Source organism: Carassius auratus, chromosome 39 (assembly GCF_003368295.1).
Source record: "Carassius auratus strain Wakin chromosome 39, ASM336829v1, whole genome shotgun sequence".
NCBI classification, from domain to species: Eukaryota; Metazoa; Chordata; class Actinopteri; order Cypriniformes; family Cyprinidae; genus Carassius; species Carassius auratus.
Window position 1 is genome coordinate 3,166,946 of NC_039281.1, and position 15,723 is coordinate 3,182,668.

At 36.7% G+C, this 15,723-nt stretch overlaps 2 protein-coding genes across 3 annotated transcripts; both read left to right on the top strand.

The window, feature by feature from the left end:
* Positions 1 to 462: 462 nt before the first annotated feature.
* Positions 463 to 9,019, top strand: LOC113057689 (ubiquitin-conjugating enzyme E2 D2). The gene is made up of 7 exons (XM_026225160.1): positions 463 to 747; positions 1,986 to 2,049; positions 3,525 to 3,556; positions 3,735 to 3,812; positions 4,177 to 4,282; positions 6,835 to 6,928; positions 7,868 to 9,019. Exons 1-7 carry the CDS (start codon positions 724 to 726, stop codon positions 7,911 to 7,913), a joined length of 444 nt encoding a protein of 147 aa, XP_026080945.1. The 5' UTR covers positions 463 to 723; the 3' UTR covers positions 7,914 to 9,019.
* Positions 9,020 to 9,944: 925 nt separating this feature from the next.
* LOC113057690 (CDGSH iron-sulfur domain-containing protein 1-like) lies at positions 9,945 to 13,629 on the top strand. 2 transcript variants are annotated; one of them, XM_026225162.1, is made up of 3 exons: positions 9,945 to 10,132; positions 12,248 to 12,420; positions 12,906 to 13,629. In XM_026225162.1, exons 1-3 carry the CDS (start codon positions 10,060 to 10,062, stop codon positions 12,993 to 12,995), a joined length of 336 nt encoding a protein of 111 aa, XP_026080947.1. In that variant the 5' UTR covers positions 9,945 to 10,059; the 3' UTR covers positions 12,996 to 13,629. The 2 variants fall into 2 exon arrangements, with proteins under 2 accessions (XP_026080947.1, XP_026080946.1); XM_026225161.1 differs by having other exon boundaries at positions 9,950 to 10,132; positions 12,218 to 12,420.
* Positions 13,630 to 15,723: the final 2,094 nt, after the last annotated feature.

Sequence of the window (15,723 nt, forward strand, 5' to 3'; positions counted from 1 at the left end):
TTCTTTTATCTATGGACGATAATCTCGTTTCTTGCCGCGATAAACCATCAATTTGTCAAATATCCCTCCGCATTGGTGAAACTTCCTCTGAACGAGGGTTTAAATATGTTATTGCCATTCATGGTAAAAATTATATTAACCGTTTTGTTCATATGCATATGAAAATGAGTCGCATGAACACCACGTACAATAAACATCTCCACATATCATTATTATATCCTCCTAGTTCTTTCCACTCTGAGCTTATCATCTACTCGTTTGTCGGCTCCAAAGAGAAGCGTTTAACAGGCTTTCATTTGGGCTCAAAAAGCGTTGAAGTAACTACTGAGCGCGATCCGCCATTCTGGCGATGCTATTGCATCAGTTTCGTGTTTCACTACAGCACTATCTAGTAACTGGGGTCGGCGCGCAATCTGTCTCCGTCGACTGCGTCCATTGGCGGAAGGATCTGATTAGAGCTGCGCAGTGTGCGTGATGCGGTAGCTGTTCGCTGCCCGCTGCTGCAGGAGGAAGGATCGAACCGCTACCAGCACCACCTTTCAGTTTCGCCTTCAAATTACACCAACCGGCTCCGTCACACACTGAACACCGACTGAATTATTACCCCAAGGCGTACCTTATTAAGACACCGGAGGGGTCGGTCGCGTCGAAGTTGAAGAAACGCTGTTTTAGTCGATTAAAAGGCTGGTTTTGTGTGTTTTTGACAGCAGTAACAGCACAACAATGGCTCTGAAAAGAATCCACAAGGTAAGAGAAGGAAGTCACGGGCGCCATTAACCCTGTTCCGCACCGAAAACGCACCATCCTTCCTCATTTACGCCGGAAAGGCGATTTAAGAGATGTTATTGAGAAGTTACGCCTGTTAAGTGTGGCATTTCGTGGGGTGACAAGTGTAGTAAAACACCCCGGTTCGACGGTTCGGCTCGGGCTAACGGTTAGCACGACGGCTAGCGATCCTCCGTCGAACTGTGCGTGATTTGATAAATAAATGTGTATTCGGTCACTGATTTTGTATTTCCCCTCTGTTTTTTTATTATCTCAAACTGAAACATAAAGTCGTTTGATATTGAAGTCGGGTTGAAATGGTTTTACTTGAGGATTAATGTAAGATCACGATAACGTGTTAGCATGCTAACCCCTCGTTGCCACCAATGCTAAGGCCCATTTGGAAACCTTGAACACACATTTGTATCCACCATAGCTTCTTGACTTGACTCTTTTTACTACTTAAATATTAGTGTGTATTATTATTATATTACATGTCTTTATTTCGTGCTGTTTTGTGTTGTTAACTGGCTACCGCTCCGGTAGAGGCACCTGGACTCAGTTTATAATCGCATTGATGTTTTACATCATTTTCATAATATATTGGTGGTGTTCATATTGTATGTCTTTTTGTGCTCGCCACGATCTAAATGTTTAGTCCTTTTAGTAGATTTGTTTAATTTTTATAGCCAAACTCTTACGTTTTGTACTTGGAGATTTGAAGTTAGCTCGTGGCGCAAGCAAATGGCTTTATGGACGTGGTCCAAAGCATTCATATTCACATTTCAGACCCTTCTTTGTGCTTTTCTTACAATTTTAACGATTTAATAATCTTGGGGTTTAGCAGAACGGACTAACCCGGAAAAATCTGAGTTATATAAGCAGTGGTCACCTCTCTGTCATTACAGCAGCAATAAGTCCATTACACAGACTGCTATGTGTCTGATTTGATATTGAACTCTTTATTCTTTAAATTATCCATCCATTGCTTTTGTTCTGTCTATTTCTCTGTAACTTTATCAAATGCACAGATATTTGGAGTATTAAGTTTCTGTATCAGTTTCTCTGTTTTATTTTGGTGCGCTTCATTGGAAGCAGCAGACACTGCAGGTGTTTCAGGAAGGGGTCTGGACCGGGGATGCAGAGCATTACCTGCTGGTCTTCAAGTCATGATAGATGAACTGTTTTTAAACTGCAATTTTGTTTGTGGTGTGTTGCAGGAGCTGCATGATTTGGGCCGTGACCCACCTGCTCAGTGTTCAGCGGGCCCAGTAGGGGATGATAGTAAGTAACTCGCTTTGCCCACCAGTGTAACTTCAAATTTGAGTTACACGTATTTTACAGATAATCATCGTTAGTCTCAGCTTTGATTGTGTTACCAAACTTAAACTTACTTTTAACACTTGTGCTGTGCTGAAAAACCTTTACCTAGTTTGATGTTTGTTAAAATATGACGGCCTTTTAAAAAATGCTTGTAAATCTCTTATGCTATATTATCATCAAATTTAGGATTCCTTTTGTCAAATTGTTTTCTTTCAATTAGCTCAGGTTTTTAATTTCTTTTTGAAACTGATTGGTCGTAGGCCTCATTGAACTGATCTTAAATGCATCCGTTTTTGGGTGTATGCCAATTATCCCCAAATAAGGTGGGTTTTTTTTTTCAGCTCTAATCGATGAGGCCTATTATCAATAACTTCAAATAAAACTGTGCTGTTTTAAAATAACAAGTTTATGAAAAGATTGTATCTAGGTCATAATATAGCATAACAAAGTTATAAGCAATTTTATATCTGGGGGGAAAAGTGCAACAATTATTAATTATTTTTTGGGAGGGTGGGATGTAAGCCTTTGATAGCATTAACTGTCCAAAATCCATATTACTGTTCTTGTTGTGAACAGTTAATCAGTGCAGCGTATTCTCCACAGAAGAAAAAAAAACTTAGGGTGAAGCCAGATCCCTTCTTTCTCAGATCTTCCTTATCGACCACATTTTAATGTGCAGACCACTTTTCATGAGCCAATTCATTCAAAGCCTGCCATGTTTTTACTTGCTTTGCGTTAAAAATGAGTCTTTGTTTATATGTGTATGTTTCACAAAGACCGCACACATACAAATAGTTACATTATAGTAGAAGCCTCTCATGTATGTATGTTAAGTTTGAGGAGAAATATCTGTGGTTTAAGAACTAGTCACCACCTTTGTGTTGACTTTTTAAACAGTGGAGTCTATAAAGCATAGATATGATTTTATTATTACTAGCATGTTAAGTTAAATCAATAGAATCAGTTTTTCTTGGTGTCTTGTGTATACAGAACTTATAGGAACTGAATGTCATAATGGCTTCAGACATGCTGTCAGAGGTGCTTTTTCCTGTCTTGCGGTGTTTGTGTCCTGTGATCGATGGTGCTCATCAATATTAAGTATGAAGCTCTATCTCAAGACGATGGATTGTCTAAACCGACAAACAGCATATATAGCTTCCCTCAAAAGAGTCACCACTATTAAACTGACTCGTGCAACCACCTGACCCACTTAGTGCCTCAGAGACATGACTGAAATATGACAACATAATTGTACCCAAATTTGCTTCATCATATTTAATACTGTATTCCTCAATGGGCTCTTTTAATTCTGACAAGAGTTATTTCTAAGCTTGCAATCGAGAAATATACCTCTTTGAGGTTTAAAAAGACTTTTAAGAATACAATGAACATGGTGAGACTGATAAAGCCTTTCTCTGACATTTGTCTTGTTTCAGTGTTTCATTGGCAGGCCACAATAATGGGACCAGTAAGTATTTACTTTTTGTTTCTTCTATATTGGCCTGTAACATTACAGGAATCTCTGGAACTTAAAGCACGTTGGTGTCTTGAAATATTTAGTAAATGTAGATCATTTTGAGTTATTGAATTGTGATGTATATATTTTTATATGTAATTCATAGTAATTAAACTTGTTTACCCTACAGAATGATAGTCCTTACCAGGGCGGAGTGTTCTTCTTGACCATACACTTTCCCACAGATTACCCCTTCAAACCGCCAAAGGTCAGTAATATCTACACCTGTTTGACTCGGGCACAGCTTCTCAGGTGTTTTGGTTATTCTCAGGTGCTGCTTAATTATTTGTTGCTTTGAATCCTCCTTTTACCAACCTGTACTTTCTGTCATGACATAAGGAAATGTTTTTCCTCCCACCATATAGTCAAATAATTCATCTTATGACTGTACGTCATATGCAGTTGTAGAATGCAGAGAATCCTATTGTTGAATTAAGGAAAGCGTTTGAAGGAAGCCAGTGTTTGGATCACAATATTCAGTAATTAGAAACTGTTCTAGAGTTGGCTGTAATTTTGTTAAGCCTGTAAAGGTTGTGATTTGCATGCTTATTTTTGTGTCGCTCCTTTCTCAGGTTGCATTTACCACAAGAATCTATCACCCAAATATCAACAGCAATGGCAGCATTTGTCTTGATATTCTGAGGTCACAGTGGTCACCAGCACTCACCATCTCCAAAGGTACAATTCTGTTCTCAAACATTGTTTTACAGCAATTCATTCCAGTTTCTTAGCCTCAGTCTGTATGATCCCATGGTGTAGCATGTATGGGTTTTTATTCAGGATTTTATTGGGTTACCCATAGGGTTGTCATGTAATGTAGGGGTGCGCGATAAATATCGTCCGATAATTAAAGCCGTCTTGTCAGTGAAGCCGGTTCCCTAATCAGCTGTAAATTCCATCAGGTGTGTGATTTCACATAGAGCAGCTGTTACTTCACTGAGCCGTTGTTAACTGTCTAGGTGTGCAAATCCACGTTCATCAGCGTTTATTTGCGCAGCTAGTCAGTTAACAACGGCTCTGTGTAGTAACAGCTGCTCTATGTGAAATCACACCTGATGGAATTTGCCGCTGACTACATAACCGGCTTTACTGATGAGATGCGCAGTAATTATCGGATAATATTTATTACGTACCCCTAGGGTTGTGCAATTTATCGAGAAAAAACGGTTCGATTTTGGCCTCACAACGGTTATGTAAATGCATTAATTGAGATTAAATGATTATTGTGCCCCATTCCGCCCCCTTTTGCAGCGCTGCTCATTTCTCCATAAAAGCCCAATTTCCCATGCAAATCAGTAATATCATGGAACATGACATTTGCAAAATGGGATGTGCTTGATTTATCGAAGTATAATTATTCATGTTTTTAAAAGCATGAAAGAGAACTTGACGTGCTCCTCTCTCAGAGACTGGACTGAACATGAACATTTAAAGTAATCTTTTAGCTCAAGGTGGATGCCTAAATGGTCAAATACACGCAAAAATGCTGCATTTGGTGATTTATTCATATATGCCTTCATCTGCCATGTAATGAACACAGAGTTCAGAATGAAAATACACGTGTAAAAGTCATTTGGATCCATGCTGCGACTGCTTATTAATCAAACAACATAAGACAAATTCATAATCACACTGCTCTTGAGTGAAGGACTTCTGTAGCTTTAAGAAACACACAAGTTTAATTCTTAGTGAAAACTGCGGTTTTATTTTATTTTAATTATTCATTTCTGTAGTAGGCTATAAACTGCTTGAGACTAGCATAAAGCAGTTTGTTTCATTTGTATTTTCTTTATTCTATTGCATTTGTACTTTGCTTTTTTTTTTATTACTGACAGGTGAATTAATTTTAAGGACTTTTTGTTTATTTGAAATTCCACTGGTCTCTACAGTGTAGATGTCATAGCAACCTTATTTACAGAAAATACATTTGATACCATCACCTTCTTTAAATAAATCACTCATATAATGGTTATATGGGCACCTCATAAGTGTTAAATAATCGTAATTACAATATTGACCCAAAATAATCATGATTTTTTTTTTTTTGGCATAATCGTGCATCCCCAGTTACCCACAAAATTTAGTGTAGAAACAAAAAAAAAGCTCACTTATGTTTGAATGCTCAAGTGCGGTAAAAACTACTTTAATGTAGTACCCAGAATCCTGCTTTGTATTGAAATTTGTAAAAAATTCAACAAAAAAATCTTGTAAAGTTGTCATGTGCAGAATTGTCTGACCTTAAAGGGGTCCTATTATGCTCTTTAACAAAGTCTTGACCTACACTGTAGCCTACGCATAGACACACTGTGTGTCTAATTATTTTTATCTTTTAATTATTGAAAATTAATCAAACTTTGTTTGGCAAACTAAGAGGATTTAGTAACAAAATTAAAACATGAAGTAAATGTTTTTAATTTTAGTAGTAGTAGGCTATGTACATTCTACTGAAAAACCATAATGGGCACAATCAAACCGCATTTACTTTGATGGGTTGCCGTGAATACCTTTACGGTTCGGTGTATGTGATATGACGCTAGTTTTACTCCAATCAAACGGTCAAATGCACATGAAGTGAATCTCCGAGCAGTTCTGGAGATGTTTATGTCATCATTTAGTTAGACGACAGTCGCTGAAATCACCGCAAGTATCACGCGTGCTTCAGTATGTGTGTAGTAAACGAAACCGCGCGTCTTTGACATTCATTAACAGAGACAAGCAGAACATGCATATTAAATCGACATTTGCGGCTTAATATTTACAGATACTAGGTGATATTGGGATTTTACTTAAGTGTAATGACATACTTTAATTCATAAATTTGACAAATTCCATGACATTCTGCATTTATGACTGGATTCTGCATTTTCTGCATCACGGAAATCATAGGGCCTTATGTATGTGCCATGAAATAGAAAGATTTATGGCAATAAATTCAAACCGAAATATTTTATGTTTTACACCAGATTCTTGATCTGAATCTGATTAAATGGCAGTTATTCACGTTTAGTGATTGTTAAAGGCATTTTAGTGTTTGAGTGTTATTTCTGACTACATCGATTACTTTTTTTATTCATGTGTATTTGAGCTGCTTATAACAAATTACTGGTGTGTTCAAATATTTTGATTAAGAAATGAGTGTCTGTTAAAATAAGAATGTTGTTGCTTTTGTTTTTGTTTGTTTTATTTTAAGTTGAATTTTCTAGATTTAATATTCTTATCTTGTCTTTCAGTTCTCCTGTCTATCTGCTCTCTGCTGTGTGACCCCAATCCGGACGACCCCTTAGTACCTGAGATCGCCCGCATTTACAAGACTGACAGGGAAAAGTAAGTGTCCTCTTATGCACTAGATCAGTACTGCACACTGTGTTTGCCCCAATGCTTTTCCACAGGTGCTGTCATGCAGTCATTCATCAGCTAATTTAGCATTATTAGCGAAGTTATTGTCTATGCAGTTTCCCGTTTTGAGATTTGTCAACTTTCTTTTTCCCTGGCAAAACTGTATTTGACACCCTGAAGACCTGTTTAGTGAATAATTTACTTTTATTGTTGCTGAGCTTTGAAGCTGACTTGCATGGAGACAATGTGAAAATGTTATCAGCTGCAATTCCAAAAACTAGGCTTCAATAGCTCAGCGTGCAACAGTGTTTTATTTTATCTAAACCAGACTGAGCTGGGTGTAATAAATTGAACTTGAAATTGATTATGATTATGATAAGGTAATTTAATGCCAACTCCTGTTAGATTCTTATTGTTTTAAACTACTGTTATTAGCAAATGTGGGTGGAAAACGCAATTGAGGCCGAGGGCCGGACCTTGTAAGAACTCAAGGGAATACTGAAGAGTTCCTTTATAATAAATTGTAAATTGCTGGTCGATGCCCAACTTTTTCCAAGTTTCCCTTAATACATGAAGAGGGCTATTGACCGTGTCAGAAGGCACGATTTACTTTCCCACACTGATATTTAATTCCAATATAATTTTAACCCCCCCATCTTCCAATTTTTTTTCCTTACTCTTTGCAAAGTTTGCATTACCTATTAAACTTAAATAAGAGTTCTTGGCATCTGTGGTTCCATGAAGAAACTTTAGCATCTGTGGAACCTTTATGTTGCATAAAAGATTCTTTATATAGTGGAAAGTTTTTTTATATTTTTTTAAATCTTCACACAAGAAAAAAAATATATCTTAAGACCGGTTCATTGGGGAACCAAAATGGTTCTTTATTGATGTGATGGTAATGTTTTTATTTCTTTTCCTTCACAGGTACAACAGAATAGCTCGGGAATGGACACAAAAGTATGCAATGTAGTTTTGGAGTTAGAATCATGATGGGAGAAAAATTACACCTCTCCATCTTAAGATTAGGGGAGATTTCGAACGTTCAAAAGATTAAAAAAAAAAAGAAGAAAAAAAAGCTTAAGAAAAAAAAACGATCTTGTTGGTTTCCATTGGAGTGCTTTCTTTAAGCCACGCCTCCCCTCACCAGAGCACCTCCCCCCACTTTTAGCCTTCTGCTGCCATGGTGTACATACTCCAACCACAACTGTAGCCCCTTTTCCTTCCCCAACTCAAACTTCCACTCCACAGTTCCTGCTTTATCTTCTCCGTTGCTATAGCGACGTACCCGCTGCTTAGGATCAGTCCGTATCAGTTTTGCTGTAGAAGATGTTTATGGCTCTAAAAGCATTCCTTGTTGTTTTTAAGAACTGGGAAGGGAGGGCTATATTTTGTTTTCTCCCTGCAATTTGTGATAGCCTGGACATAGAGGGATATGTTTTTTACAGTTTACTTTTTCATTTCCATTTCCTGGGCTTCCAACTGTACATTGGATCAGGAAGTTTTTTTTTTTTCTTTCTCTCTCTCTCTTTTTCTTTATTGCAGAGAAGGGAGGGGTATGCTGGCTATCTTTTTGTATAAAATCTATAACAAATTCTTTTAAAATCATAGTAGTTAAAGGAAAATGGACCTCCTGTCCTCTCCTCCGAAGTATTCTAATGGACTTGAAAACTATGAATATATATATATTTTGTTTCCATTTGTCATTGCGAAGACAGTCTCTACCCCTTTCCTTAGCCATGACCAACTTCTCAAACGTTCACCACATGGAGGATTTCGGACCAGTTATTTAAAACCGTCTCTATAACATGTGTCCTACTGTTTTTTGTTTTTGTTTCATTTCTCTCTCTCTTTCTCCCCCAAATCACCATTGTAACTCTTAGGTTGCTTTTTTCTTCTTCTTTTTCCTGCTCTTGTTGAATTAGATGCTAACATGGTTCAGCCAGAATCGATTGGGTCCCTGGGTGAGAGGACACAAGCTCCTCAGACAAACTTCTGTATATTTAATTTCCTGACAGGCTCGTTGAGCTTTGTGTGTTGATTAAAACTGTGTAATAAAATGATTACTAAAGTCTGAAATGCTTTGTGTCTGCATGGTTTTTCCTAGTGTTTAAAAAGGTGATGCATGTATTGTTGCAAACCATTTAATTTCAAGTCTTTTTGAAAGCGCTTTTGAAAATGAAAAATTGCACAGATCTCTTCTGCTTGGCCAACTGACTTTTTTTTTTTTTTTAATAGAAAAAGTGTATTAAATGTGCAATGACTGCTTAATGTGTGCCTCGCGATAGCCACTGTCACAATTACTGTACTTTAGCAAGCAAGTTGCGATGGATTTTTGAGCAGCAAGTTGTAGCTAGACAAACCTTTTATAGGAGCTTTTTCCCCAGTTTGGTGTGGAGGACCAAAGCACTTAAAATGACTGGATTAATTTAATGCCCCATGTGCAGTTTGTTAATATTTCATAAAGTCATGAAGTGTTATATGGGCTATTTCAAAATATATGAATTTATTTCTATCATTTACCAAGTTTTTTTCATACTTCGGTTGTCCATAGATTGGAGACCATTTTTACTATTTTTATTTTAACTAAAATGTTTTGAGTCGGGTTAAAGTGAAAGTTCTTTTAAGAGCATAGATGTAACCTTTAATATTACATAACATTTAAATATCAGGGATGAAAAGTCTATAAGGGTGATCCTCAAATCTGGCTCGCGAGATATACTTTCCTGCGAAGTTTAGCTCTAACCCTAATCAAACACGCATGAGTTTGCTAATCGATGTCTTCAGGATCATTAGAAAATCACAGGCAGGTGTGTTTAATTAGAGTTGGAGCTAAACTCTGCAGGAAACTGGATCTCGCGAGCCAGATTTGAGGATCACTGGTCTATAACAAAATCCCTCACTACCAAACTGCCAGCTGCACACTAAGGAGGGATCTGGGCCCCATTTTTACAGGAATCTGAACTAGCAGTGCGCGTGAACAGCGCTGTCCAGCCATTGGTCAGATATCTAGTGACACAATCACGCAGAGTTTCCGCAGTCACGGCGCCACTCGGGTTCAGCAACGTCTCAGACCTTGTGGTGCCCTTTTAATTTGAAGTCCAAACTACCCTTCTGTCATGGCATCTCAAGTGCCAGGGTTTTCAGCTCTGACTAAACCGGGGATTATACCGGGTTTTAAGGTTTCTAAAGGTAAGAGTGGTGTTTTATTTTAATATAAATCCGATGGCAACCTTGAACGATGGCTGTCTAGGAATTTCAGAAAGGATCAACACATATTTGTCAGCATGTTTGATTCTGTGTTGTATTTCTGAGTAACGTTACTGTATTCCTTTTAGATTATATGAATGAATGCGGTGTATTAGTAGGTAATAAAGCTGCATATTGTTGCAATGTCGCTCTGTCTCATTTGTTATGCGATATATCATGAGCTTGATAAACTCGATTGTTTTCATAACGAGAAACAGCAATGAATGAACGAATAGTTATTTTGAGTAGGATCTTTTAAACGAATCATTTGAACCGAATCGGTATGTACGATTCGTCCACATTCACAACTAAAAAACATGTTAAATACGTTTGCAGCTGAACTATAAAACCGTTTAATCTAGCTTTATAATATGTCATGTCGAGATGTCAGTGATCAAGTGATTTTGTCAAAGATTTGTTATCATACTATGATTAGTTAAGAGTGAATCCTTCTCATCTGACCAGGATTTACAGTCTGACATGATGTATTCCTTGGATTTACCAATAGTTAACAATAGATACCTATGAGATTGTGTTTTATTAACGTCTACTCCTACCCCAACCCTAAACCTAAATCTTACAATAACGCAAATTCAGTTTTTCTTGTTGTTCAGTGCGTTATCAAATTATGCTATTTGCGCATGCACAGTAGCCACAGCTGTATTCTTTCTAGCCTTAACCCCTCACTTGACCACTTGACTACTTGTATGATGTATTTTCTGTTTGTTCCAAGTGTTCAAGTGAGCATGAAGACCACAACTGCCTGTAGAACTGGTTTACAGAGCTTTTATTTTCAATACTTTGCATTTTAAAATCAACTTCTGAATGTCTGTTCAGTAGTCCCTATAAAAGATTTAAAACAGAATTTAATTTTGTGGTGCTTCTAACTAAGGGATAAAAAAATAAATGGTAAGTGCTGTACAAACTCAAATAACAAAATAACAAATATCACTGCTAATTTTTGTTTTACTACCATATTATATAAATATTATTCATATTTAAATTATATTGGAAAGGTTTCCGTGGCCTCTCATGAGATATCTGCAAAAAGTCTCACGATTTATTTCCAGAACATGATGCGTGATTGCTTATACTAAGCCTTGGGTCCTTAAAAAGTCTTCCATTTAAATGCATCGCATTTTAAGGCAATGAAGAGAACGAGTGTACATTTTCAATCAGCCGTCTGCTGTTTTTGTTCAGACCAATGTGAAAATAGACCCATGTTTTTAAATGTGAACCGATGGATCGACAAGAAGCTAATGCTAATAATTATAAAAGTCTAAACAATTAAGACACTAAGATATTTATAGTTTCTTTAATTAATATAATTGATTCAAAATAATTGTTTAAAATTAATACGAAAAATCTCTTGGCTCATCTCTTATTTTAAAACTTGTTTAAAGACTGAAATGTGAAGTTTATCATTTTTAAAACATTTTGTTTTTGTGAAAACGTGTATCTGAACTGTAAATCATGCTTTTTACAATCATTTTAAGAGTTTAATATGTTACCTTGGACATTTCCCTACCTCACTCATATGGTATTTATTTTATTTTGTGCAGGTCTTAAAAGTTCTTTAAAGGTCTTTATTTCAATTTTTTTCTATACGTTTGTTGCAAATTTAAAGACCATGCAATTGAGATGTTTACATTGGCTTGTTGGGGTAATATTGGTGTCAACTGACAACTAAATTTCCAGTTTTAATTTGCATAACTGCACAAGTTTCATAATTAATAAAATCTTTTAAAACAAACTAAATTATACTCTGATTTCCTTCATTAAGAGGGAAAATGAGTACGACGGTGTAAAAGGTGTGTGGATGTGAATTTGTAATCTAGCCCCTTGATATAAAGGAGAAAAAGTACTGGCCTTCGTCATTATTAAAGGTGCTCATCCCTGCTCTATAATATCAATAAACACCTTTATTCTGTACTGCATGTGTTTTATAGTGCACTAAAAGCTGTATAAGCTAAATGCAGTTATTCGGCCCTCTCAGAAACGAGCGCCTCCTCATGTGTACATTTGCAGATCAGCTGACCACCATCGTTCCCATTGCAGCGGCCGTGGCTCTGAGCACCTACCTGCTGACGCGCTACTTCAGTTCACAGAGCAGCCCCAAGAGCAGGGTCAACATGACAATCAACAAAGACAGCCCCAAAGTAGTCCACAGCTTCGACATGGAGGACATCGGCAACAAGGCTGTCTACTGCCGCTGCTGGAGGTCCAAGAAAGTGAGTGAAGCCTCCTCATGGATCATGTGATTGAGTTCATGTTAATAGGATGGCGTGTTGATTCTTTATACCTGTGCTGGATGATCCCGCTAGTCTGATTGTAGCTCATCTGTATGAATCGTTTTTATCCATATAAAGAATCATGTATCAGCAGTAAATTTGATACGTGAATTCAAAGGCCTCTAAATTAGTAACAAGATGAAAACACTGCTAAAAGAAATTCTGCTATACTCAACCTTCTTCATGTCTTGTGTCATCTGATATAGTTGATACTTATTTAGCAAGTAAGATCTTTTTAGTATAATCGTAAAAACGCCCCCTTCAGGATGTGGAACGCGTTTCTTTTGATTGTAAAATATTTAATGATTTTTTTTTTGTAGAGTAATCATAAGAATAGCTTTCATATTGTTAAAAATGTCGACATCATACTGTCTGAAAGATCATCATGTGTGGTTGTGAATTGTATTTGTTTGTTCCCTGGACAGTTTCCCTACTGTGACGGCGCGCACACCAAACACAATGAGGAAACCGGCGATAATGTTGGACCTCTGATCATTAAGAAGAAAACCCCCTAAATTTTCAGCTTGCATCCGTGTTTTCCACCCTTGAGGAATTTTACATTTATGCATTAGGCTGACATTTTTATCCAAAGCTACACATTTTATTTTTTTACCAGTGTATGTGTTCCCTGGGACTTGAACCCACAACCTTTTGTGCTGATAACGCAATGTTCTACCACTGAGCCACAGGAACACCTGGTTTAGTGTTGAATATCACAATTACTGTAATTCTCAATGCTAATATTTCTCATCTACTTGAGGACTTCCTGTAGCACTGCAGACATGCATCAGCAAACATACTGTATTTCCTGTTACCGTGTGGTTTTGCACTTGGTCTTTCTCTCCGCCTCTAACACAAACCGTATCATTTAAATGTGCTTTAAATATACTGTAAAATATCTCGGCACTACAGAGCAGATGAATGTGAATGAGAGGATGTCAGAACTACTACGCACAGTTTCATTAACATTTCAGTGATTATGACTTGAACATTTGTGCGGTTTTTACCATATTGGCTGTAAAATTAAACCAGGTTCCATGTAAAAACTGCATAAAAATATATTTTCTATCATGATGTGTGATTCGAGGCCATGTGTATTTTGCTGTACGATAAAGATGTACATTTTGAATAAACATAATTTGAAATGTACACCCTTGTGTCGTTTGGCAGGGTTATAACAGCTAGAGTTTTAAAACAGGATGTGGGAGATAATGTGATCTACTTCCTGTAATGTTGCAAAACACAGGAAATAATGGAGGCCGCCCTGCTGCAGTTCCGCGTACAGCCACCAGAGGGAGCCGCAGTATCAGTTCAGTGCTCTTGAGTTTATTTTAAAGACTTCTTTATTATGTTGTATTATGATGTTTATCAGTTTTATGTAGGTTTTTCATTGTAAAAGTACGGTCACATTATCAAATTTGTATTATTTCTCTGGCATAAAAAAGGTCCATTGTCTGTTGTCCATGTAATGATGTATAAAGCACATTTCTCAGAAGACTGTTTCAAACCAAGCATCTTTCTGTGCATAAACAGCACAGCACACTGTGATAACAGCGTTGGGAATTTTTTTCGCCCTCACGCGAAAATTTGGATTTCTATTGGAATGACTGGATTTCTTGACAGAATTTCACAGAGCAACGGTAAACATGACCTCATGATCTAAAATGCTGTGCGAGGGAAATGTGAGGCAAAAAGTTATCTCCATGCGGATTTTGCACCGGATTCAAGGTTGTTGAAGTTTTACCATGCATATTCACCATATTTACCGATATAAATGTATTAAAGGTGATTAGTTTGGAAGTGAATTCTCGGCATATCAAGGTCCGTATTACAGAAACCTTGAGTATGGTAATCAGTGAGGTTAAAGGTACATGAAAACCTATTTCAATGTAAAAATACAAAAATATAATGATTGTATCATCTGCTAGGAAAAAATTATCGAATTTGCTAATTGCTTGGAAAATACTTGTATACCTCTCCTGAAACAGGCACACAATTTTAGCTATGATTCATCTCCGTAGCAGAATTGGCATGGGATAGGCTAAATAAAGTCTCCAAACAAATATCTAAAAAAGAAATTGCTAGTGAAATAGAGACCAATATCAAGTCCATTAACCGTATGCAGGTAATTCCTTGTCTAATATATCTTTTTTGAAACAGTATGTGGATGGGGGCCGTGGAGATCTCAGTCACAGCATGGTGCCCAAAACCACAGGTAACTCACAGGAGTGAGAAACAGAGAGAGCAGAAGAAATAGGGGAAGGATCTCATGGGGGAATGAGTCTACTGCATTTCTGCATTCGAGAAGCAGGCCGACAGCATTCCTCAGTGTCTAAGAAAACTGGACGTTTGCCTCCCCACCCCACCCTCTCCCTCAATCTCTATGCAGTAGTCTTTCAAGTGGGTTTTATCCCCTCCTGTGGAGCGGGTCATGTGTCTGGCTGCCAGAGAGAACCATGTGACGTTAATCCAACGCCCCCCCCCCACCAATCACCACCACACAATCCCCCCCAGATCCCCAGAGAGGAGGGGGCCTGAGGTCTTAAAACTTATCTGGGAATAATGTGGCCTCAAGGATAGGCAAGTGTTTGTTTATTTATTTACTTATTTTAATGATCTGTCATATGGCTTCATTTGGAGACTATCTGTGTTCTGTCACATAGCAAGGACCTCCAGAGTGAACTCGGGGTGTGATGCAACTCAGGACTCAAAGGTCTGATCAATGAGCTCACAAACAAACCTGGCTCAAGTCAAGCATCCTGGAATAGTGCTCTGAGTAGTCCACTTTACACTGATTGAAAAAAACTATTATTATATTATTGCTATATATATATATATATATATATATATATATATATATATAGATTGATTGATTTAGATATGGTTGATATTTATCAATATTTATTTTTATTTATAAATATACATTGTAAATATATATTTATTTTTTCTTATCTCAATTTATAAAAATAAATTATATTAAACATAGTTAATATCGTCTTTTTTCTTTATATATTCTATATTTTTTTATAAATATTGTGTAAATCTATTTAATTTTTCGAATATATCTTAATATATAAAAATAAATAAATTATATAATTATATTTATAAATGTTAATAAATTATATTATAATTGTTGTTTGATTTAAATAATATAAAACATAAAACAAGTATCAAATTACCAAAGTGCTAAAATGTTTTTGGACACACAACTATGATCTAATACCACACTATTGATCGAAATAC